Genomic DNA, 25,086 nt, shown 5'->3' on the forward strand with positions numbered 1-25,086 from the left:
CTAGTGTCTGGGGAGTATTCCTTTTTCCTGGGGAGCTGCGACATGTCAGGAGGAGCAGCATGCTCTCCTCCCTAGAAGGCCAGGGTGGGTGGAGGAGTACTGTGGTGGGGCTCTGGCCACAGGCCACATGCCCAGCTTGTTGAGCTCTGGCACCCGGCCTCAGTGCTTCCCTGAGCATACCCAGGCAGTTGGGCTAATTCTCTGGGTGGTGGGCCGAGGCTCCGGAGAACTGTGGTGCGTGGAATGCTCTCAGCTTGGTCCCAAGGTTTATGTTCTTGGTCACTTGCCCTCCTAGGTGGGCCCAGTGACGCCGAATCTTTCTCACCACCTGGGCCTTTATGAAACTCCAGCGAGCGCTCTGAGCTCTTTTGAGGGGTGCTGGGTGTTAACAGACTTTGGTTATACCTGGACTCTGCCTCCAGTAGCCCTTCAGAGGCTGGACAGAAGAAGGAGCCTCTGGGAGGGGAGGCGGTTCCCAGCAGCTAATACAGCACTCGGCTTCCACACTCCACACACCTGGGGTTCAGCCTTCTTTGAGGTTGTTGTCAAACCCAACCTGGGTCTACTTGCCCAGTGTTTGCAAAGCCTAACACCGACAGTGAGATTTGCAGCCAGAGAAAGTAAGGCGTTTATTGTAGAGCACCAGGCGGGGAGAATGGACAGCTAAGGCTCAAACCCCTGATGACTTATAAGCAAGGGTTTTTAAAGGCAGGAGTGGGGAGGTTTCAAAGTGAGTTAGAGGCTGAGGAATTTCTGGAACTTCCTTATCCATTTTCTGGTTCCAGTCTGTCTGAAGTCTACGTGCTGGGATTGTCACGTGGTGACATTGGTGGGGGTCCTGGCTCCTGAAAAACAACTCAAGGATATATGTCAAGATATCTTTAGGCTGGGCATGGTGGCTCATGCCTGTAATCCCAGCACTTTGGGAGGCTGAGGCGGGTGGATCACCTGAGGTCAGGAGTTCAAGACCAGCCTGGCCAACACGGTGAAACCCCGTCTCTACTAAAAGTACAAAATTAGCCGGGTGTGGTGATGGGCCCCTGTAGTCCCAGCTACTAGGGAGGCTGAGGCAGGAGAATTGCTTGAACCCGGGAGGCAGAGGTTGCCATGAGCCGAGATGGTGCCACTGCACTCCAGGCTGGGCAAGAGAGTAAGACCTTGTCTCAAAAAAAAAAAACAAAACAAAAACCAAAAACCAAAAAACAAAAAACAAAACAAAAAGGTGTTATCTTTAGTTTCTTTGAGGAAGCTCACATTCTGTGACTATTACTTGAATGATGATTGTTTAAGCTATTATTACTTTCTTGCTTAGCGGGTTATTTATTTACTTCCCCAATTCCTGGCTGCAGGGCTAGCTAGGTGCCTGGAATTTCCCTCGAATGGACTCACATTTTTCTTTATTCTCATGCTTTTCAAGTGATGGGCAGAGCCCAGCAGGCTCCTAGGAGGGGTCTCTGAGGCTGGGCACGGTGGCTCACGCCTGTAATCCCAGCACTTTGGGAGGCCGAGGCAAGTGGATCACCTGAGGTCAGGAGTTTGAGACCAGCCTGACCAACATGGAGAAACCCTGTCTCTACTAAAAATACAAAATTAGCAGGGCGCGGTGGTGCATGCCTGTAGTCCCAGCTACTCGGGAGACTGAGGCAAGAGAATCACTTGAACCCCAGAGGCAGAGTTGCAGTGAGCTGAGATTGCGCCATCGCACTCCAGCCTGGGCAATAACTCTGCCTCAAAAAAAAAAAAAAAAAAAAAAGAAAGAAAAAAAGAGGGTCTCTGCTCCATCTCAAGGTCAGTTCAGACTTTTCAGGTGTCAGTTCTGAAAAGTTCTGTCCTACAGTGCCTCCCTGGCCCGGTTTCTGTGAGCAGTCACCCTGTATGCATCCCTGAATTGGTGGTTTCATACAAATTTGAGTACCTGTTTTTACCAGGCATTAATAGGTTCTTTTCTTGCCTGTGTTAGTAATTTCTGCGTATATCTCCAGCATTTAGCACAGAGCACATAAGAATAACCACAGCTTGTTGACGTGAGTGGCACCTGGTGAAGTTTACCTAAATTATCTCATGAGTCCTTGTGTGGGAGGTAGTCTTCTTTTACATACGAAAACATTTGCCCACAGTCATATAACTGGTAATCACCAGAGGCAGATTCAAATTCAAGTCTGTCTGATTCCTGAAACCTGCACTCTTGACAACTGCTGTGTACTTAGTGGATGAATGCTGTGTGCTGCTGTTTTTGGTTAAGATAAGTATTAAATGCCGACTGTGTGGGTGGGGCTTAAAGTGTGTAGGATGGAAAGAACAGCTTCAAAGTTCCATATTGGTTTATGGGGTCACTTAAAAACCTGTGCAATTGATGGCAAATTATCTGTCAAAGCCTGGGAGCAGAGGGTGTGGTCTCAAGAAAGCCCCAGTGACATTTTTTCTCTTTGAGGGAACACAGGGTTTCCAGGGAAGGGGGGATGGCCAGGAAAGAGTAGGCCGATGTCTGGAAATGATGGGCAGGGAGCAGGGGCAGGTCCTTGGGTTGGCATCTAGGTTAGTCTTGGAGGCATTAGGGACAAGGATGAGGGTGAGAAGGGATCTAACCAGGGGTCCTAACCTTTTGAAAAATCCCGTTTAAAGGAAATAGTCTAGGATATGGGGAAAGTGGGGTGTGGGTGTCCTCAGTGCTTCGCTGCCCACTGCTTGTTGTGGGGTTGGGAAAGAGGTCCACAGGACAGAAAGGTCACACAAGTGGCCTTGAGGGGACTGGTAAAGCAGGAACAGAGTCAAATTGTGCATGGTTCCTTCCTGAGTTCCTTGATGGGTGGCCCAGTGGTTCCCAAGCCCTTGCTCTGCCTGGTTCATCACCATAGCAGTCACTGGGGAGGACTGCCTGGGTTGTAGGGGTCTGCTGGCAGGAGCTGCCCTCCTCTTCTGAAGAATCCACAGTTTTTCTTTGTTTTCTTCTACAATTACAAAAGCATTAAATTATCTTTAAAAATAAATAATTCAGATCTATTTAATGTGAATGCTCTCCTTCATTCCCCTATTCCACTCCCAAAATCCTTTTTGTTTACACTGTGAAAAGTTTGAGGAGTATTCTCCTAACATTTTTTCCGGTGTATTTGCAAACACACAAGCAGCCTCTCCCCCTCAGCTTTTTTTTTTTTCTTAATGGAAATAGGATCCCAGAGGTTCTCCATTCTTTCCACCTCTGAAATACCCTTGGTCATGGGATGCCAATCTGGAGGAAGTCTGCTCTGTAAGGAGGAAACAGGCCCAGGGGGTGGAAGTGACCCCCATCGGTGGGGGTCCTGATTTCTGAAAAACAACTCAAGGACATACGTCAAGATGTCACCTTCAGTTTCTATGAGGAAGCTAACATTTTGTGACTGTTATTTGGGTACTATTGTTTAAACTATTACTACTTTCTTGCTTAGCAGGTCATTCATTCACTTCCCTAACTGCTGATTGCAGGGCTAGCTAGGTGCCTGGAATCTCCCTTGAAGGGACTCAAATGTTTGTTTATTTTCGTGCATTGAATGGGGGGCTGGTGGCAGACCCCTAAGAGAGGTTCCTGCTCTGTCTCAACACTTGTAGCCAGTGGCAAATCTGGAACTAGAATACTGGTCTCAGAAATCAGGAATGTATTCCACAAGCCTTTGTAGAACCTCTTCTAGGTACTCTTCTAGAAAATAAGCTAGGTGTGGTGGTGCATGTCAGTAGTCTCAGGTATAGTCAAGATGGGAGGATCCCTTGAGGCCAGGAGTTTGAGGCTGAAGAGCATTATGATTGTGCCTGTGAATAGCCACTGTACTTTAGCCTGGGAAACATAGCAAGACCCCGTCTCTAAAAAAATAAACAGGAGAATGAGACTCTAAAGTGTTGATAGCTAGTGATGTGTGGCCTCTTTATAGGGTGTGTATGATTTTGTATTTTACAAATCCTTCTATAGATAATATAACCAAATTAACGGTAAAAACTCAGTAACGTGTGCAGGCAACTAGAAAATTATTAACCCTATTTTATAGATGAATAAGTCAAAGTCCAGAAACAGAAAAGTATCTTTTATAAAAAGTACACATGAAGTTAGTGACAAAATCGAATCTCAGTCCCCAGTTCCTGCTGTGCTACTGAGGCTAAACCGCAGCCGGGCCTGTGGCAAATGTTTAATCAGCTGTTGACTGAAGAAAATAAGGTCCGCCTGCCCAACAGCAACCGTTTGTAGAAAGTCTCAGAGGCCCAGATTCTGTCTGTATCTACCTCATGCCCCAGAGGCAGCTTCTAGCAGCTCCGGAGAGAATCCAGCCAGTAGGAGTTGATCCAGCTGCGCCCCCTTTGAGGGAGAAGTGTGAGGAATTTCCTTACAATGGGGTGGGGAGTTGAGAAGATACTCTTCGTTGAAGGTCTGGCAGTCTGGACCGGGTTGGCAGCTGGGCTGAAAGGATTCTGCTCATGGGAGCCCTACCTAGTAACCCGACCTAGTAACGTAACCTCAGAGCGGTTCCTCAGGTAGAAAACAAAGGGATTGGGCCGAGCGCGGGCCTGTAATCCCAGCACTTTGGGAGGCCGAGGCCGCAGGGTCACTTAAACCCAAGAGTTCGAGACCAGCCTGGGCAACATGGCGAGACCACCGTCTCTACAAAAAATTAAAAAAATTAGCAGGGCGGGAGGATCGGCTGAGCCACGGGTTCGAAGCTGCACTGAGCCATGATCGCGCCCCTGGGGACAGAGCGAGACCACGTTCCCAAAACAGAAAACGAAAATATCGAGTATAATGATTTCTAAGGTCCCTCGTAGTGAACCCTAAAAGTTATCACACCCTACGGTGGGGCTGTCGCGGTTTGAGGGCAGCCACAGCCTCAGCCGGGGTTTCTGTCCGGGTCCTGATGGGTCCCCAACAGGGAGAAACAGCGTCCGGTGCGCTGAGGCGCTCGGCGAACGTGCGCTGAGTTCAGGCGTTACAACGGGGTCGCAGTCTGAGTCCAGGCCTGGCAGGGGTGCCAGGACGCCGCCGGCCATCTGGAGCCCGACCTCCCGAGATCTCCTCCCCGGGGCCCAGCGGCCCCGCGGCCGGCTGCTAGCGCGTTCACGGCGCCCCGGCCTTGCGCACCCAGTGGGGGCGAGGTCAGCCCTCCCCCCTCGGTTATTGGCTCCAGAGAACAAAGGGGCCGCCCCGCGGGCTGCTCCGATAGGGCCTGCCGGGTCATCTGAGCGGCGCAGCCAATGGGGTGGCTGGGCGGCCCCGGGGATGGCCAGGCCCGCCAGCCAATCAGACACCCGTACCCGCCCCGCCTGCCCCGGGAATGGCCAGGGCCGGGAGCCCGGTGCCCAAGTCGCCCTCGGGGTGGCAGTTCCCGTTAACCTTAGCCACAAAGTCAAAGGTATTTATTTCCCCGTCGCCTCCCTCCGAGTCCCTCTGCATTTCGGGCGGGGAGGGGCGGTGCGAGGGATGGACCAGCGCTCGGCCCCGCTCCTCCTGTGCTGCCTCCGCCCGGCTCGGGCTGGGGCGGAGTGATGGGGCGGGGACCTGGGGTGCCCCGAGCCCCGCGCGTCCTCCGAGCCCGCGCGTCCCCCGAGCCCCGGGTCTCAAGCGTTTCCCCTGCCCCCACACAGCCGAGGGGAAAGGGGCGCGGCCGAGGGTGGGGAGGGCCCCAGGCCAGGGCAGCGAGGTCGGGAGGGAGGCTAGTGAGGACGGAGGGAGGACGCGGTGGCGAGTAGAGGGGTCGCCCGCGGGCGGCCCCTCCTGGGCTGTCCCGTTGTTCCGAGTTCCCGGTTCCTGTCCGTCTCCCTGATAGATCAGCTTCTGGGGGCGGGAACCCCAGTGCTCGCTGCAGAGTGACAGACACATAGTAGGTGCTCAATAAATGTGTGATTAAACGAGCGGGGATAAGGATTGGGGGTGGAGATAAGTGAGAGGGAAGCACCGCAGAAGTTGGAAGGGTGTGGTGTCGGGTGTGGCGGAGAACTCCTCTCCAGGAAGATGGGCACAGCAGCCGCGAATTCGATGGGGTGGGTGCGGGCATCCCCTCTGTGAAGAACGTTGAGGATATCTATCTACATGTGGAAAGTGTGGAGGTGGGGCCTCCTTCAGCCTTTTGAGCAAGATGATCTGAACTGGGGCTGGGTGTGGTCAGAGCCCCAGGGGCTGGAGGCGGACGACAGTCCAAGGCTTCACAGCCAACTGTTCCCATGTTCATCTGTAAAATGAAGAGATCAGATGGCAGTTGTCTCCTTTCAGGCTGAAGGTTTCATGCTTCCTTGCTTCAAATCTGTTTTGTACTGAAATTTCTTTAAGTGTTCCCTTGTGACAGTTTTTATTAATGGATCACTGTGTGTGGGGCCTGTACTGGGTGCAGGGGAGAGAGAAGGACCCTGTGTTAAGATGCATGTAGTCTTGTGCAGACTAACAAAATATTGATGATGATGATGATTTCATGTAGATGGTCCTGGGTGCACAGGTTACACAGAGAAGGGGCTCCTGGCTGAGCCTGGTGTGTCCAAAAAGGCTTCCTGGTCAAAGCGATCCCTAATCTGGACTGGGAAGGCGAAAATTGAGCAAGGGCCTTCCAACGTTAGTCACAGGGTGCGAGGACACGGTGAGTTCAAGAGCCACGAGCGGATGGGGCATGTCGGGGTGCAATGGGGAAAGATGCGCAGAGTTGAATTCTCAGTTCCCCCTTATCTGAGGTGTGCGTGCCAGCAAGTCCATTTGGTGGGGGTCTGGGTTTCTGAAAAACAACTCAAGGACATACGCTAGGATGTTACCTTTAGTTTGTATAGGCAACCACACGTCTCATGTGGTCGAACTTCCTTGCTGTTGTTTTAGATACGATTACCTTCTCATCAGGTTGCACATTTACTTCTCAGGACCAGCTAGGTGCTTGGAATTTCCCTGGAAAGAACTCAAGATTTTCCTTTATTTTCATGATTGGAGGGCGCAGCAGGTGCCTGAAGGGGTCCCTGCTCCATCTCACTTTCGTTTTCCAAGGTCCTTTGAATGCAGCAAGGGATGGAAATGTGTTTATTAATTAAAATGTGACACCTGTTCAGAGACTGTTAGCAGCTGGGTTTGTCCTCAACCTTCAGCTCAGATCCAGGCCCTGACAGGTTCCTGAGTATTAGACTTGGGGCGGAGGAATGTTAAGTGCAGCTCTCGCCTCTGAAGGGAGGTGGCTGAGGAGGAGGGGCAGGGGTGTGGGGCAGGGGAGGTGTGGGTGGGACAGTTCCAGCAAGGGTGTTTACCTCTGGCCGGTGAAGGAAGTCTTGGAAGGAGGTACCTCAGAATCATAGCTGGGGTCGAATTGGGGACCTCTGGGAGGTGGGCAGGCAGAGTGGATAAGGCAAGTGACCTGGCTGCATGCAGATCAGGTCTCCTGGGAATGTTGACGGTGGCAAACTAAAGCCATGAAACCTGGCTGGCTGTTCATACCCTGAGGTACAGTTCTTATAACCCTGAATGGGGAGCGGGTGATGGCAACAGCAGTGACCTAAATCGAATTTGTCTTGCACCTTGGGAATGTCTCTGAGAGTCCTCTCACACAGTTCACATCCCACCATCCCTCCCCCCTGTCCCCGCCCCGCTCGATATAACAATTCTATACCACGAGCAAGTGTTATTTCCATTTTTAGGTGGGGAAACTGAGGCCCAGAGAAGGAAAGTGGTTTGTCTGGGATCACATGGCTAACCAGAAGCAAACCCAATCTCAGTCCCTGTCTGGAGCTTTTCAACGGCCTTTTCCACTATGGCCTGCTCTTTGGGTGGGACTGCGGCCTGCCCTTTCCCCTGGCTCCCCTCCTCTGTTCCCTCCCCAGACTGAGGACTGGGGTGTTTGAGAGACTGAGGTCTGAAGATGGTGGAGTAGAAAGAGGGGAAGGGTCAGGGGCTGGGAGAGTGGTCACAGTGGGGGTGGCCTTGTGCTGAGTGGGATCCGGGAAGTTGGACAGGAGCAGGGTGGGTCATGGGGGGTGGGACAGGGGAGTTGTAGTGGGAGGCTGATGCTGGATGTGGGGATGGAGGTCTCCAGGTGGGGGAGGGGATGCCCACCTGGTTTGGGCTGGGACCTCTGGGAGGGGCATGCAGAACTGCCCTGGTAAGTGGAGGGCTTTACAGACAGTGCCACAACCACAGCCGTGGCAAACCCTCTTCCTCCTGCGGGGTGGAGTGTGGAGGCTCCTGTGTGGCGCTGGGGGCCTCAGATTCCCAAGTGGCTGGAAGGAGTAATGGCTTAGGAAGAGTGAGCAGCAGTGGGGACACTGGCAGAGAGGCTTGTACAGACACTGCCCGGTGCCTCCAGCTCAGGCTTGCTGCCCTGTGGTGCTCCTCCCAAACTCAGAGAGCAGGTATGTCCATTCACCCGTGCCATCAGGAACCTGAGCTCAAAGCGCTACAATGACTGGCCGGGGACTAGCAGCGGCTCAGTGATGGGTGGGCTGGGACTTGGGACTCCTGACTAAGACATGGGGTTCTGAGGGGAGAAACCAGGAAGGGTGGCCTTGAGAAGGCCATCCCTGCCAGCCTCAGGCAGTGGGCTTCGAGGGGGAGACTAGGGCTGAGGAGCCAGCCAGGTGGCGGCTCAGGGTCACCCAAAGCTGACTGAAGGGGAGAGGACCCGTTGCATCCCCTTGGGCCAGAGCCCACAGGCCAGGCCCTGGAGGATCTCAGGCTGCACCAGGCTTGCTGGACACAGGCTCATTGTCTCTAGGGCTTTCTGTCTTGCTGTAACGCCTCTCCAGCCAGCTGCAGCTCCTGCTGACCTATCCCACCCGGCACAGGTCATCCAATGGGGACTCACGGCCCCAGCCTCCTGGCTCGATGAGGGTATGTTGCTTCTGTTTCTACCTCTCTGAGTTCTTTCCCTTGGAGCAAGTGGGCGTGATAGGATGGCCATGGGTGTACAAGGATACTTGTGTCGTGGGTGACTTTACATTTCTGTGTTTGTAGGTGTGCTGTGCAATGATTTGTGCTGACCTGGTTCACAGTGGCACATTTGTGTGTCTGTGGATCTGTAGGTGTCTCTGTGAGTTTAAAAAAATATCTCACATTCTCTATTTGCATAGACAGTTTTGCAGGTGTTCTCATGTAGTTTTGTGTCTTTGAACTTTTGTTTACTTAGCTGTATTTAGATATGATTGTATCTGGGTATGTTTGTGTGTGGTTTACATCAGTTTCTCATGTCCCTGTGGTCATATATTTAAATTAAAACCATCTGCTATTAACTGAAATCAGGCAGAGAATACCATTGCCTGGTCCTGAGGGATTTCTTGATAGTGACAGAAGACTGGAGCCTGAGGAGCCATCTCTTGAGTCCTCCATTGTTTCATTCACTCATTCTTTCATTCACTGAATACACATTACACACTTTCTACATGTGAGGGATGTGCAGGCATGGGAGCAAGCCCCTGTTCCCTGGGGCTGACTTGAGTGAGGGGGTCTCACAGGGAGAGAGAACTAGGTGAGGACATAGCAGGAATGGGCTGGGGGAGAGGGCAGGGAGGCTCTGGGGACCAGGTGGAGTTGGGAAGGACGAGGCCATAGAAGGGGGCAGCATGGGCAGGGAGGCGTTGGCTGGGCATGGGCTGGGACTGGGGAGGCCAGTTTCTGTGGGGGTCTTCTACAGAAGACCAGCTGAGCAGTGCCCAGCAAGTGAGGACCTGCTGGGACCTCACGGCTGAGAAGGGCCTGATACTGGGCCTTTGGCTGGGGTTTGGGGAGCTGCCCCCACCCCGCAAAGCCTTAGCGCCTGGTGGTGGATGCTGCTCCCGCTCCACTGGCAGCAGATGGTACCTGCGGCACGGTCTGCTTCTGACTGCCCGACCTGGGGCGCTGAGGCTGTGAGAGCTGTGCTGGGCTGGTGGGAGGTTCCAGGGGCGGTGATGGGGACGACCTTGCCTCTTTCTGGCCTGTGGCCTTTCTCCTTCCCCAGCTGCTGTCTGGCCTCCCCGCCCCCAAGTCTCTGCCACAACCAAAGCTCCTTTGTTGCCTCCCCCTGCCCCGGGCCTCTCCACCTGCTGCTAGCTCAATCCCCTCTTTGTGTGGTTAGTCCTCAGTTGTCATGGCAGCTGGGCCCAGGCTGAGGCCTGCCTACTGTTGGGCTCTTACTGAACTGCAGCCTGACCTGGTGTGGGGAGGGCCGGGCCAGAGCCAGGTGTGGGAAGGGGGCCCCTGTGTGTCCTGCTCCCCTCAGAGCCCGAGGGGCAGCAGAAAGGAAAGGTGGTCCGGTAGGGGTCCAGGGGCCCTTGTGCGATAGACGAAGCGGCCTTCCAAGACTCGGTGTGGGCACTGGTGGCAGATGGCGTGTCTGGCCCTTGACGCCTGTCTTCCAGCCGGGGGGCTTTGCTGGGCAGCCTGCTCACCTGGCTCCTGGGTGTCTCCAGGTGGCCGAGGACGTGTCAGGATGGTGGGTTAGGAGGGGCCCGCCATGCGCAGAGCAGAGTGAAAGGCAGAATAGGAGAGAAGCTTAGGGTGGAGACATGTGGTGTCTGTGTCTGGCCAGCCTAGAATGTGTCACATGGAGGGCTTTCCTGGATTTTGTCTGTAGGACACCTGCTGTGCCGTTTCCCAGACATAGCCCACCTGAGCACACAGGTAGAGGTGGGTCCCCAAAGACTTGGCCTCCCCTCATTCCTGTCTTCTGTTTCCCCCTTGAATTTCTCACTTCTTCCTCTTGGGTCCTCTTCCTTCTGTCTCCACTTCTGTTCTTATGTAAGCCACAAGCTGCTTCCCCTCGAGCCCTGGTATGGCCCGAGGCAGAGGCACTGAGGCTTGAGGCAGGGGCTGCTCTGGGAGGTCCTGGACAGTGGAAGGCCTGCTACTACCCGGAGTGGCTGTTAGGTCCTAATACCTCTTGGGAGGCAGGGTGGGTGAAGTAGGACTCTCTTTGATTTGCCTTGGAGATCTCACTCTGTGTAGACCCAGGCCCATCCTTCTGTCCTCCTGAATTTCTGGCCTGGGCTCTGCCCTCCTCAGTCTGAGTTCCCCTTACCAACGTGGCTTCTCTGTCCACTAGCCCCTTTGCGCCTCTTTAGGTGGATGTTAAGTCCAGTTGGTGAGAGGTTTCCCAAGATGTGGCATGCAGAAGCTCACAGAGTGGCCCTGAGGGAGGAGGGTGGCATGGGAGGGAGGAGCCCCCAGCACCCATCAGAGCCCCACCAGGGGCCCCTAGCCCCCTTCCCCACTGCTCACCTTTTCCCTGCACCACAAGCAGGTTCGAGTGTCTGTAAGAAACCATAGTAGGCATGCTTACAGACCCCTGTAGGGGAAATAGAAGTGAAAACAAAATCTCTTGCAAACCCAGAAAAGCTCTTTGCAAAAGTAGAAGAGAAAAACAGTTTTTAAAAGATTGAATGTGCATGAAACCAGAATGTGGTGAGCACCACAGACAATCCCCTGAGTGACTGCAAAGACGGGAGCTCTCAGCCTGCATATAGCCAGCACGTGCAGCCTGTTACAGACATGTTCTCAGGGTAAACAGCCACCAACCCTCCAGCAAGAGGACTGGACATTACCATTTGTCACACGCAGGTCATCCTAAATTCACGTGGTAATTGGAGTGACCATCTGTGTTAGCTAATTGCCTTTACCCACAGCAAAAATAAAGTTCTCTTATTTTTATGACAGGAGATAGGTTTGTGATTTGGAGCCAGGCGCCTGCTGAAGTTAGGCTCCTACCCTCCCATGGAGACTGGGAGGCAGGGGTAGTGTCTTCCTTGATCTTTAAATTTCAAAGAAATGGCCCCCAGGACCTTGGGAAAGACAGTCCTGGGTTGTAATGTTGGCAGAAGGCTTATTTAGCTTTTTTTTTGAGACAGAGTCTCACTCTGTCACAATCTCGGCTCCCTGCAACCTCTGCCTCCTGAGTTCAAACAATTTTCCTGACTCAGCTTCCCGAGGAGCTGGGATTACAGGCATGTGCCACTACGCCCAGCTAAGTTTTATATTTTTAATAGAGACGGGGTTTCCCCACCTTGGCCAGGCTTGTCTCAAACTCCTGACCTCAGGTGATCTACCCACCTCAGCCTCCCAAAGTGCTGGGTTTACAGGCATGAACCACTGCGCCCAGCCTTATTTAACTTTTAAAAAGATTTATTTCTACTTGAGGAGCATTTTTAATTCACATACATCTCAAAAAGACAGAGATAGAGCTTATTAATTAGAAGTTTCTAAACTGCTCTTGAAAAAGGGGGTGTCTCTTCCTCTCTTTGCACGAGGGAAAATGACTTTCTGCATTTTCTAGATTCATATTCACCCCTCCCCCCATGTCTCTTGTCAGGGTCCAGATCCCCAGTCTGGGTGTGTGCCCCCAGTGTCTGGGCTCTGAAGGGGACCTGGGAGAGGTAGGCTGGGTCTCTGCGAGGCTCTTGGGGCCTGGGTGGGTGTTTCTGTGAGGGTGGCCGAACCAGAGTGCCTGGGAGGAAGGGCTGACTGAAATCTGGAAGAGCCCCTCCCTTGAGGCAGCAGGAAGGATGAGCTGCACATCTCCGTGGGGCAGCCACGTCTTTGCTCTGCTAGGGGGTACAGGCGCAGGGGACCACATCCCTGTCCTTAGGAGAGGCGCACCCCCAGCGAGGAGGAGATGAGTCTCCAGGCTGCACAGCTCCTGGCCAGGTGGAGCAGCCCATTCCTGCCACCTGCATTTGTTACAGGCCCTCTGTGTGCCCTCTGCTCTGGGCCCTGAGGATCTGGTGGCAAGCATGAAGAGCTCCTGGACTTGGTGTGGTGGGGAACAGAAAAGTTAAGATGACTTCAGGTGGCAAAAATGTTAGAGAGGAAATGGGAGGTGGAGTTAGGCTGGTGACTGTATATAGAAGCACCAGGGGCCAGCACGGTGGCTCACGCTTGTAATCCCAGCACTTTGGGAGGCTGAGGTGGGTGGATAACAAGGTCAGGAGTTCGAGACCAGCCTGGCCAATATGGTGAAATCCTGTCTCTACTAAAAATACAAAAATTAGCTGGGCGTGGTGGCGCACATCTATAATCCCAGTTACTTGGGAAGCTGAGGCAGGAGAATCACTTGAACCCAGGAAGTGGAGATTGTAGTGAGCTGAGATTGGGCTACTATACTCCAGCCTGGGCAACAGAGGGAGACTCCGTCTCAAAAAAAAAAAAAAAGCAAAAAACAAAAACGCAAGGGATGCCTGCTCTGAGAAGGGGACATTGAAGCTGGGAGCTGATAGAAGCGAGGGGGCCAGCCAGGTAGGGATCTAGGGTGAGGGGACAGCCAGGGCAAAGGCCTGGGGCATCCACACAGCAGTGTCATCTATCCTGTCATGTTCCAGGCACAGAGTGAGCCATTCAGGAAATGCTCAGAAGACTTGGGCATAAAAATAAAAAAAGAAGGCCAGGTGTGGTGGCTCATGCCTGTAATCCTAGCACTTTGGGAGGCCAAGGCGGGCAGATCACGAGGTCAGGAGATCGAGACCATCTTGGCTAACACGGTGAAACCCCATCTCTGCTAAAAATACAAAAAATTAGCTGGGCGTGGTGGCGTGGTCCCAGCTACTCGGGAGGCTGAGGCAGGAGAATGGTGTGAACCTGGGAGGCGGAGCTTGCAGTGAGCCGAGATCTTGCCACTGCACTGCAGCCTGGGAGACACAGCAAGAATCCTTCTCAAAAAAAAAAGATGAATCCTGGATCAGTGAACTGGGCGTGGGCTCTGCAATGCCCAGTTGACCGTGTGTGTTCTTGTATGGAGACAGTTGGCCCTGAAGCTCCCCAGAGGGGTTTGTACTAGAACATGGATGGGGACTTTGAAAGAGGGGGCTGGTGACTGAGGAAACGTGTAGGTCCGTTCTGCCTTCCAGGTGTATTCCTTATGGTCAGTTGCAGACATATCTCTAACCTTACTCCAGGCTCCTGCTTCTCAGGTGTGGCGTCCATCACACGCTGCCCTGCGGATGTTGAGGGTGTGGGCTCTGGTGTGGGTGTTAGAAGACCTGGGATTTTGTCCAGCTCTGCTGTTCATCACCTTCATGACTCTGGGCACATCAGGGGTCCTTCATGGTCTCAGTTTCCTCTTTCGTAAAATGGGAATTTAGGCTCTTTTACTTTCTCAGCAGGTATGCGTACAGTGAAAGAGCCCCTGCCCACGTCGAATGTGGCTGTGGATAGAAAAGCTCTTTGGAAAAGAGAGTGCTTTATGGGATGGGAGGAGGGCTGGGGACCCTGAGTTCTGTCCTTGTCCCACAGGCCCATTCTCTTTCTTTTGCTTCTCTTTCTGACAGATGACAGGAAAGGGACACAGCCGGTGCTGATGCTGGGAGGCCTCCAGGGATGGAGGGTGGCCTGGCTGGTGACCGCACAGGTAAGAGAGAAGAGAGAGGAGGCAGAGGAGCCAGGGTCTCCTCCGCTGAGGTTGCATGCCCTTATCTTTTCTGAAGCCAGGCGCAAGCCAGTGCCCTCAGCCAGTAGCTAGTACATCCCATTGATGCAGAATTTCAGGTTGGGGACCAGGGCTTGGACAGCCATGTCAAAGAATGGAACAATGACAGAGGCGATGGGAGCTCAAAAAATGACAAAGCCTGGTCCATTAACTTGCCTGGCAAGGGGACACATGTGCACCCATGCCTTGTAGAAATTGAAGTGTTGTTTACGTGCTAGAACAGGGAGTTTGTGGGGTTATACTAATTAGGCATGGAAAGCTAGCACTCTAGGTAGGACAGTTGGAACAAAGCTGTGGCTTATCAGTCAGGACAGCGTCTTCAGTCCATTTATGCTTCCTGGAGGTCACTCAGAGTTCAGGGTCCTTATTGGCTAAGCCGCTTAGAGCTGGTTGTGATGAAATACATGCTGCCAGTGGAAAATTTTCCTGCACAGTCACGTGCTTTTGACTGGAGCCCCTGCCCAGCATTGCTGTGCCTGAGGTGGAGCAGCCCCTGGCGTCTGTGAGTAGCACTTGCAGCCCTTTCTGGCGTGCCCTGTCGCATGTGGTGTGTGGCCTGGCTGCAGTGGCGTGTGGCCCAGCTGCAGAAGGGCTCTAGGCCCCTGGGCAGGGTTGAGTCCAGAGCACACTGGACACCCTTGGGAGCCCTGCCCTTCGGCACAGTGTGACTCGGGTTTCTTTACCTCCCTCTCCACTCCCAGGTGAATTGCCCCATAGACCTCAGGGCCCCTGCCTCATTGCCCCTGTGGGAAGAACCGCCTCCCTCCCAGGAATATCATGTCAGGAGACCCAAGACTGGGACAAAAATCAGGCAGTGGGGTAAAAGAGAAACGTGGCCGCAAGTGCAAAGCGTGGCAGTGTGGCATGTGGACACAGACCCTCAGGGAGCCTAGCCATGCACCTGCGTGCCTGTCTGAGGAGCCAGGTGCGTGACAGAAGCACCCTAGCTGCATGTGTGTTTTGGAAATTCCAGTGGAACTTAGAGCGCAGCGTGTTATAGAAGGCCCTTTCCCTAGATAGCCTCATACCTGGGATCCTGAGTCACTGTGAGGTTGCTCTGGTTGATGTGAGCTGTGGAGTCAGCTGGGGCCCTCTCTCCTCTCTATGGCAGCTTCTGGGGAACCTGTGGTTTTAGGGAAGAGTTTGGAAAACACTAGCCTAGACTCTTGGAGACATGGAGGCATGTGGGGACTGGCCTGTGGCCGGACTGAGGGAACCACTCATTTGGAGGACCCCGTTTTTCAGACAATTGACAGCTTACCCCTTTTAAGCAACCTTTAATTTTTATTTGTGTGCGTGTGTTTTATTGTGGCAAAATATGCACGACATTTACCATTGTAACCATTTTTAAGTGTACGGTTTAGTGGCATCAGTACATTCAGTGTTGTGTAGCCTTCACCGCCATCTATTTCGAGAACATTTTCATCACCTGGGAAACTGTACTCATTAAGCAATAATCCGTGCTTTGCACCTTTTAATTTTATCGGAACCATTAAAACCTAAAACATGATTCTTTTCATGATGACTGAGGAGCGGTGCCATTATTTCGGGACTCTCCACGGGCAGGCCAGTGGCCCCTGCTCTTCATATGGATACCTGAACCCTTGGGAGTGTGCCTGGGGCTGCTGGAGCCCCAGCACACTCCACCTCAGCTCCAGGGCCTCCAGGGATGCTGCTGGGCTTAGCACCTCACCCAACCCAGTCATTTACGTCTGCCAGGGGTCCTTTGGCAGGTGGATGTGACGGCACTGTCCTGGCATCCTGGGGCTTTCTGGCCCGCAGTCATCTTTCTGGCTGGAGAGGGCTGAGGGAGAACTGGCCATCAGCCACCTGATGGACGGACACAGCACAACCACCGGTCTCAGATTGGTGTAACTCATCCTGGATCATCCCTGTGTGCATTTGTAGAGATATATGGTCTAATTTTTTATGAATTCAGTCAGATGATTCATATGGTTTTTCAACTTGTTTTTTGCTTTCTCTTAAAATGTTTTGAGAATCTTTTCATATTGGCATACATAGTTCTTTTCCATTCTTTTTAGTTGATGCATAGTATTCCATATTATGAAGGGAACTATTTTTTAGGATAATTAAGTTATTTTTCATTGTTTGCTCATTACAAAGAACACTTCAGTGAATATTCCTGGACATTCCTCTTTACACTCGTATGTCAGTATTTCTTAAGTGAATACGCGGGATGGAATTGCTGGCTGGAAAGGGCCAGAAGGCTCTCCACACTTCTAATTTTAATAAACACTGTCAGATTGTCCTCCACAAATTCTGCCCCAGTTTATGCTCTCAGATTACCCATGTGTATACTAGTTCTTCTGTGTAGTGTCCACGCATATTGTAAAGTAGAGGTATTATTGATTTTTTAAATTTTTGTTGGTATGAGAGGTTGAAAGATGCTACACTTTTAGTTTGCGTTTTGTTGATGACTAGTGGGGTTGAACTTCTTTTTTTTTTCTTTTTTTTTTTTTTTTTTGAGACAGAGTCTCGCTCTGTCGCCCAGGCTGGATTGCAGTGGCCAGATCTCAGCTCACTGCAAGCTCTGCCTCCCCGGGTTCATGCCATTCTCCTGCCTCAGCCTCCTGAGTAGCTGGGACTATAGGTGCCCGCCACTTTGCCCGGCTAGTTTTTTTTGTATTTTTTTTAGTAGAGACGGGGTTTCACCGGGTTAGCCAGGATGGTCTTGATCTCCTGACCTCGTGATCCACCCGTCTCGGCCTCCCAAAGTGCTGGGATTACAGGCTTGAGCCACCGCGCCCGGCCCGGAACTTCTTTTTATCATGTATAGGAGTCTGTTTTATAGTCTGGATACTAAGCATTTGTTCTATATCTGCACATATTTTTTCTTGGACTTGCACTGTCCAGCACATGGCCTAGCCAGATAGAACTCTTCTAGTTTAAGTTTAGGTTTAAATCAACTTAAGTATGGCCAGGCGCGGTGGCTCACACCTGAAATCCCAGCACTTTGGGAGGCCGAGTTGGGTGGATCACCTGAGGTCAGGAGTTTGAGACCACCCTGGCCAACATGGTGAAACCCCATCTCTACTAAAAATACAAAAATTAGCTGGGCATGGTGGCGGGCGCATGTAATCCCAGCTACTTGGGAGTCTGAGGCAGGAGAATCACCTGAACCTCAGAAGTAGAGGCTGCAGTGAGCCAAGATTGCGCCATTGCGCTCTAGCCTGGGTGACTAAGGGAAACTCTGTCTCAAAAATAAATAAATAAATATTAATTAGTTAACTTAAATACAATTAAAAATGTCATTTCTTAATTGCACTAGTCACATTTCCAGTGCTCAGTAAACATATGTGGCTTAAGAGCTCAGATGTAAACTGTTTCCACTATTGCAGAAGGTTCTATGTGAAAATGCTGCTCTAAATTCCCATTTCTTTTTTCTTCTTCTTTTTTTTGAGATAGAGTTTTTGCTTTTGTTGCCCAGGCTGGAGTGCGGTGGTGCGATATCATCTCACTGCAACCTCTGCCTCCCTGGTTCAAGTGATTTTCCTGCCTAAGCCTCCTGAGTAGCTGGGATTGCAGGCATGCACCACCACACCCAGCTAATTTTTTTGGATTTTTAGTAGAGACGGGGTTTCACCATGTTGGCCAGGCTGGTCTTGAACTCCTGACCTCAGGTGATTCTCCCGCCTCAGCCTCCCAAATTGTTGGGATTAATGGCGTGAACCACTGCATCTGGCCAAAATTCCCATTTTTGTCGGACTTATGTTTATGGTATCTTTTGTCATACAGATGTTTTAAATTTAGTTTTTATCTTTTGTATCCTGTTTAAGAAGGCTTTTAATTATCTCTGGATTCTAAGCAAATTCTCCCAATTCTTCTAATACTTCCATTTTCTTTTTTAAGCTGGCACTTAAGTCCATCTGGAACTGATTTTTATAAACAATCTGCACTGCGAATCTAACTTAAATATTTTCCCCAAAGAGAGGGTTGGTTCTAAGTCAATGAATAGCCTTTTTCCATTGACTTGGAATGTCTCTTGTATCATGTATCAAATGGTTCTGTTCCATTGGCCTATTTATCTATGATGTGTACTGTACATTATTGTAATGATTGTATTTAGCATTTTTACTTCTATTTTTTGTGGATGAGAATCTGACTTGCAGCCTTAAGTCACCAAGCCCACCATGGAACAGCCATGCCAGTAACAATAACAACGGTGTCAGTCAAGAGTTGGGTTTTATTTTCTTTTTTTCCCAAATGGATCTCTCTCTCTCTCTCTCTCTCTCTGTCGCTCGCTCGCTTGCTCACTGTCTCTCTCTCGCAGTACAGTGGCACGATCAGGGCTCACTGCAGCCTCAGCCTCCTGGACTCAAGCAGTCCTCCCACCTCAGCCTCCAGAGTAGCTGGGACTACAGGTGTGCACCACCACACCCAGCTAATTTAATAAATTTTTTATACAGACAGGTGTTACTATGTTGCCTAGGCTGGTCTTCAACTCCTGCACTTAGGCAATCCTCTTGCCTTAGCCTCCCAAAGTGCTGGGGTTACAGGCAAGAGCCACTGTGTCTAACCTAGACTTTATATTTTAGAGCAGTTTTAGCTTTACAGAAAAATTGTGAAGAAAGTAGAGTTCTTCTATACCTTAGCTCCAGTTTCTCCTATTATTAACATTTTGCATTCGTGTGGTACATTTATTATAACTGATGAACCAATATAGATACATTTTTATTACCTGAAGTCTATAATTGACAGTAGGGTTCTCTCGATCTTGTACCTTACATGGGTTTTGACAAAGGCATAATGTCCTGTATCACTATTAGAGCATCATACAGAATATTTCACTGCCCCCCAAGTCCCCTGTGTTCCACCTGTTCATCTTTCCCTACCCTCCAACCCCGGGCTACCACTGGTTTTTCAGTTCTCTCTGTAGTTTTGCCCTTTCCAGAATGTCATATATTTGGAGTCATATAGTGTGTAGCCTTTTACGTTGGTGTCTTTCACCTAGAAGTTTGCATGTAGGGTACCTCCATGGCTTTTTTGACTTCATAGCTTATTTCTTTTTATTGTTGACTAATATTCCATCATGCAGAGTTATCCATTCACCCATTGAAGGACATGGTGGTTCCTGCCAAGTTCTGGCAGTTAGGAATAAAGCTATAAAAATCCATGTGTAGTTTTTTGTATGGACAGAGGTTTTCAGCTCTTTTGGGTAAATACCTAGGAAAGCGACTGCTGGATTGGATGGTAAGCCTGTATTTAGCTTTGTAAGAAACTGCTGAACTGCCTTCCAGAGTGGTGGCAGCACTTCGCATTTCCACCAGGAAGGAACGAGCCCCTGTTGCTGCTCAGCCTCACTGTATGCACATGCCAGTGATCTGGATTCTAGCCACTCTCATTTATTTTATTTGATTTTTATTTTTTTTGAGACAGAGTTTTGCTCTTGTTGCCCAGGCTATAGAGCAATGGTGTGATCTCATCTTGCTGCTGGGTTCAAGTGATTCTCCTGCCTCGGCCTTCTGAGTAGCTGGGATTACAGGTGCCTGCCACCACCCCTGGCTAATTTTTTGTATTTTTAGTAGAGATGGGGTTTCACCATGTTGGCCAGGCTGGTCTTGAATTCCTGACCTCAGGTGATCCACCCGCCTCAGCCTCCCAAAGTGCTGGGATTACACATGAGCCACCGTGCCCAGCCATTCATTCTATTCTATTCAATTCTAGCCATTCATACGTGTAGGGTGGTAGCATTTTTGCTTTTAATGTCATATAAGCCAAAGTCTTCTTTGTTCATTTTTAGGATTTTCTGGGCAATTTGTATAGATGATAAATGTTACAATTTACTTAAATAGGATTACACTGAATTTAAACATTATTTCAGAGTGAAGAACATCTTGGCTCCTCATCTAAGAATATGATATATTGCTCCTTTCATTTAGTTTTCTTTATCTCTTTAGTAAAGTTTAAAAGTTTTCTTTATATAAGTTTTGCATGTTTATTAGGTATATTCCTAGTTACTTGTGTTGCCATTTTTTAAAAAGTGATTTTTGTATGGTTTTGTACCAGGCAATCTTGCTAAACTCTTATTTCTATTTCTCAGTGGATTCCCTTGCACATTCCAGGTTGTTAATAATCATAAGCAAATGGCAGTTTCTCTCCTTTCCAATGTTGACGCATTTCTCTTTGTTTTCCCCTCTGCCTTGGCTAGTTCCTCAAGGACAGCCAACTGATTTCAGGGATGGTGAGCATTGCATTTTGTTGCTAACTGTAATGGGCTTCTAATCTTTTGCCTTTGGTTATAATGTTTGCTGTAATTTCTACAGTACATTCTTTGATTCTTTGTCAACTTAGTTTCCTCTATTCTTAGTTTGCTAGGAGCTTTCTTCTCTCTCTCTCTCTCTCTCTCTCTCTCTCTCTCTGTCTCTCTCTCCCTCCCTCTCTCTCCTCCCCTCCTCTCTCCCTCTCATCTTCCTCCTCCTCTACCTTCTCCCTCCTTCGAACCTTTCCTCTAGAAATAATGTTCAGTTTTATCGTATGACTTTTTCACATCTATTGGGAGTTTTTTCACTTTTAATAAGGTAACGTTATAAATTATATTGGGCCATGTTTGCTTTCCTGGGGAAAATCTCAGCAGGGTTAGGGTATGTTATTATTTTAATACCACTGAACTTGCTTTGCTAATGTTTGTGTCTGTGTTCAAAGAATGATAAACCTTTTGCCCACCTCCATTCTTGTCTTGGGTTGATACTGGAGTTATGCTAACCTTGTAGATTTCTCTTTCCCTTTGCTCCTATTCATTGTAGTAGTTTATATAAGGTGGACATGGTCCTTCCCTTGAGGCTTTAGCAGCACCTGTTTATACAGTTACAGAGCCTGTTATCCATTTTTGAGGTAGACTGAGATGTCTTCTTAGGCTCTTTTAGTCGTTTATGTCGTCAGATTTTCTACCTACTCTTGGGTCAGTTTTAATTTACGTTTTCTTGTAAAATCTTCTATTTTATATAGATTTTCAAATTTATTTATATAAAGTCCATATATAGTATTTGGGGATTTTCAGAATCCTTTTTGCAGCTACATGTCCCTTATCTATAATCTGTTTTTATCTTTATTAATGCTGTTCTTCTACCTCTTTTGGGGTTATTTTGTTGTCTTTGTAACACTGACATCTGTTTAAAGATTTTTCTCTTTGTTCACAAATGTTTTATTCCACCTACTTTTTATTACATGTAAACCTTTTTGGAAAGGTGCGTAGATCACAAGCTCTATAAATTCTTATACAGCACACATTGCCCTGTAACTAGCACCCATATCAATGGAGAACATTGCCAGAACCTCAGACCCATGCTGCCTTCCATCCACAGTGCCCTCTGTAATAGGGCATTATCCTGACTTCTAACTCTTGGTTTCATTTTGCCGGCTTCTCCTCTTCACATAAATGGAATCACACAGTATGCATTCTTTAGTGTCTGTGGCAAATGGTTTCCTTATGGCTTCTTATTCTGAGCTAGGAAAACAAACTGCCTCTGTAGACTTGTGTATGGCCCAAGATGTGGGCTGGGAGCAGTGGGTGTGGGACCCTCAAGAGCAAAGTGGATTAAGTTTAACACAAAGGCAAGGCGACACCTCTTTTGGATGCTGAGGTCTTTCTGGCCTGCTTTCTTGTTCTTGGTTTTGTTGAAGGAAGATGAATTGCCAGACAGCCAAGGTCCCAGAAGGTGAAGTGTTCCCCCACCATGGCTTCTGCCTTGGGGCAGGGGCCCCGCCAGTGTAGACGGTGATGCAGTGACCCAGGGTTTGGTCTCCCTGACCACTGAGGACTGGGCATGCCTTTGCTTAGAAAGCTTCCAGCACGTGGATCCTCTTAGAAAAAGAATGGTTATGTTTTGCAGCTTGGCTACTTTCTCCTTGCCCCTTGGGTCAGCAGATTTCACTGGATTGGTTTCTTTAACCTTCTCTGCATCTCCTGGGCCTCAGGGTGGAGAAGGTAGAGCAGCCGGCGTCTCAGGGATCCTGTGGCCTGGGCACCCGAGTGATTCATTTACGATTCCTTTCTTGTATTTTTCTCCTTCACTCCTTTCTATATCTTAACCTGCCCTTGTTGTCCTTTCTGCCTTCCTTACTCTTTTTTCTTCTCTTGCCCCTGTTTTCTTCTGTTCGTTTTAAAATCTTTCCCTTCTGCCTTTTCTCGTGCTCTCTTTTCAGCCCTTCTCTGCCTTCCCACACCCCTTCCCTCTCGCTCCTTCTCTCCATCCCACCTAGCGGAGCAGCAGTGACCTTTCTCCCTCCTCTCTCCTGCTTGCCTCTGGCAGGAGCTGGGCTGGTGATGAAGGTCAAGCAGGAGAAGCCGGAGCGGCTGCTGCAGACACTGGCACCGCAGGTCATGCTTGCGGAGAAGGACAAGGAGAACATCTTCCAGCAGCACCCGGGCCTCCCGCCACGCCAGACCATGGGGCGGCCTCGAGCCCTGGGGGGACAGGAGGAGTCTGGGAGTCCAAGGTGGGCCCCTCCCACTGAGCATGATGCGGGGCTGGCAGGCCGGGCTCCCGGGTCAGCCTCCGCTCCCCTGAGCCCCTCGCTTTCCGCCGGCGAGGGTCACTTTGTGTGCCTGGACTGCGGGAAGAGGTTCAGCTGGTGGTCGTCCCTGAAGATCCACCAGCGCACCCACACCGGGGAGAAGCCGTACCTCTGCGGCAAGTGCGGCAAGAGCTTCAGCCAGAAGCCGAACCTGGCGCGCCACCAGCGGCACCACACTGGCGAGCGACCCTTCTGCTGCCCCGAGTGCGCACGGCGCTTCAGCCAGAAGCAGCACCTGCTGAAGCACCAGAAGACCCACTCCCGGCCCGCCACCCACTCGTGCCCCGAGTGCGAGCGTTGCTTCCGTCACCAGGTGGGCCTCCGCATCCACCAGCGCGCGCACGCCCGGGACCGCCAGGGCTCCCGCGCCGGCCTGCACGATTTGCTTCAGGACGCGGCGGCGCGCCGGGCCTCTCGCCTGCGGCCGGGGCCGCCGCGGGGGCGCCCCGAGTGGGCCTGGCTGGGGCTCTGCCAGGGCTGGTGGGGCCAGCCTGGGGCCCGGACCGCGGTCTCCGGCCCCTCGGGGCCGGGCGAGCCGCGCCAGTTCATCTGCAACGAGTGTGGCAAGAGCTTCACCTGGTGGTCGTCGCTGAACATCCACCAGCGCATCCACACTGGCGAGCGGCCCTACGCGTGCCCCGAGTGCGGCCGCCGCTTCAGCCAGAAGCCCAACCTGACAAGGCACCTGCGCAACCACACGGGCGAGCGCCCGCACCCCTGCCCGCACTGCGGCCGCGGCTTCCGCCAGAAGCAGCACCTGCTCAAGCACCTGCGCACGCACCTGCCCGGAGCCCAGGCCGCGCCCTGCCCCAGCTGCGGTAAAAGCTGCCGCAGCCGCGCCGCACTGCGCGCCCACCAGCGCGCCCACGCTGCCGCTGAGCCCGCCATTCCGGCCGGGGAACCGGGCGACCAGCTGCAGGCCGAGGCCATCCCAGGCTTGGCCGCGCGGCCGCGGAGCTCCCAACGGTCCCCGGGGGCCCGGGACGCGCTGTGGGGCCGGGGACGCGCGGGCCTCACCGGGCCTGGCGAGCCGCGCCAGTTCATCTGCAACGAGTGCGGCAAGAGCTTCTCGTGGTGGTCGGCGCTCACCATCCACCAGCGCATCCACACTGGCGAGCGGCCCTACCCGTGTCCCGAGTGCGGCCGCCGCTTCAGCCAGAAGCCCAATCTGACGCGGCACCGGCGCAACCACACAGGCGAGCGGCCCTACCTGTGTCCCGCCTGCGGCCGCGGCTTCAGCCAGAAGCAGCACCTGCTCAAGCACCAGCGTGTACATCGCGCGGCCTCTGCGTGCAGCCCCAAGGAGGAGGCGCGCTAGTGGACGGGACCTCAGCGGACCCGTGGTGGTGCGGGGGATGTTTGCGGGGTATGTGTGGGGAGTGGGTGTGGCCAGGATTGCTGGCTCTTAGAACTCCCCACAGCGGGACCGGTAGATTCCTCAAGGCTCTGAAGGACTGAGAATAGTTCTAGAAGGGCCCAAGAGGGTGCTGGGAAAGGTCCCAGCGTGGGTTGAGGGAGGAGGAGGGAAGATCCGAGTTCCTCACTGCGGGCCCGGATGTGACCACCCTCTTCAGAGGTTGGACCCCAGGCTTCAAGCAGCGAGTGAGGGGCCTGTTTGGGACGCTGGGAAAGTCTCCTGGTGTGAAGTGGCTGAGGTCTGGACTAGTCAGCTGCAGCACCAGCCGGTCCTGCCCACGCTTCAGGATGGCCAGGGGCTGCCCCTGTAGGAGAGTTGCCAAGACTCGGTGATACCAAGGATGGAAGCCAGAGGCTGTGGCGAGGGAGAGCCAAGTATATTCCCAGCACTAGGGCCAGAGCTGGCACGTCGTAGGAATCCAATAAATATTTTTGGAAGGAGTGAGTGGTTTTATGTCCTTCTCCATCCCTGCCTGCCCCCTGCCCAAGGTGTGTGTGTGGTTGGGCCCGACTCTAGAACTGGTATGTGTGTGATGGTCAGGCAGGCATGAGCCGGGTGGGCTCCGCTGAGGCTTGGCTACCTGGGGAGGTAGCTGTGCAGGAGAGCGCCAGACACGCTGCTCCCACTCCTGTCTGGGGCATGTCTGAAGTGGGCTGGCTGACTTGACTGGCTTGGATCCTTATCAGTCTGGTGTTGCAGAAGAGAAAATGGATGGAATACTCCACATGGTCTCACTTGCCTTTCTGAACCACCCTGGCTGAAGCTGAAGCC

General features: G+C 51.7%; 1 protein-coding gene across 5 annotated transcripts; it reads left to right on the top strand.

The window, feature by feature from the left end:
* Positions 1–5,267: 5,267 nt before the first annotated feature.
* On the top strand, positions 5,268–24,756 carry ZNF775 (zinc finger protein 775). 5 transcript variants are annotated; one of them, XM_007983427.3, is made up of 3 exons: positions 5,268–5,366; positions 14,206–14,285; positions 22,634–24,756. In XM_007983427.3, exons 2-3 carry the CDS (start codon positions 14,255–14,257, stop codon positions 24,214–24,216), a joined length of 1,614 nt encoding a protein of 537 aa, XP_007981618.3. In that variant the 5' UTR covers positions 5,268–5,366; positions 14,206–14,254; the 3' UTR covers positions 24,217–24,756. The 5 variants fall into 5 exon arrangements, with proteins under 5 accessions (XP_007981618.3, XP_037846876.2, XP_007981619.3 ...); XM_037990948.2 differs by lacking the exon at positions 5,268–5,366 and adding an exon at positions 5,397–5,834; XM_007983428.3 differs by lacking the exon at positions 5,268–5,366 and adding an exon at positions 8,076–8,803.
* The last annotated feature ends 330 nt before the right edge of the window (positions 24,757–25,086 follow it).

The sequence above is a fragment of the Chlorocebus sabaeus genome, chromosome 21 (assembly GCF_047675955.1).
Source record: "Chlorocebus sabaeus isolate Y175 chromosome 21, mChlSab1.0.hap1, whole genome shotgun sequence".
Taxonomy (NCBI): Eukaryota; Metazoa; Chordata; class Mammalia; order Primates; family Cercopithecidae; genus Chlorocebus; species Chlorocebus sabaeus.

Excerpts from the sequence above, each read along its gene's own strand:
- ZNF775 (XM_037990947.2), top strand. The coding sequence starts at position 20,316 with ATGTTTATTAGGTATATTCCTAGTTACTTGTGTTGCCATTTTTTAAAA. Across the intron at positions 20,566-22,633 it reads GCCAACTGATTTCAGGGATG|GAGCTGGGCTGGTGATGAAG; the intron begins GTGAGCATTGCA and ends TGCCTCTGGCAG.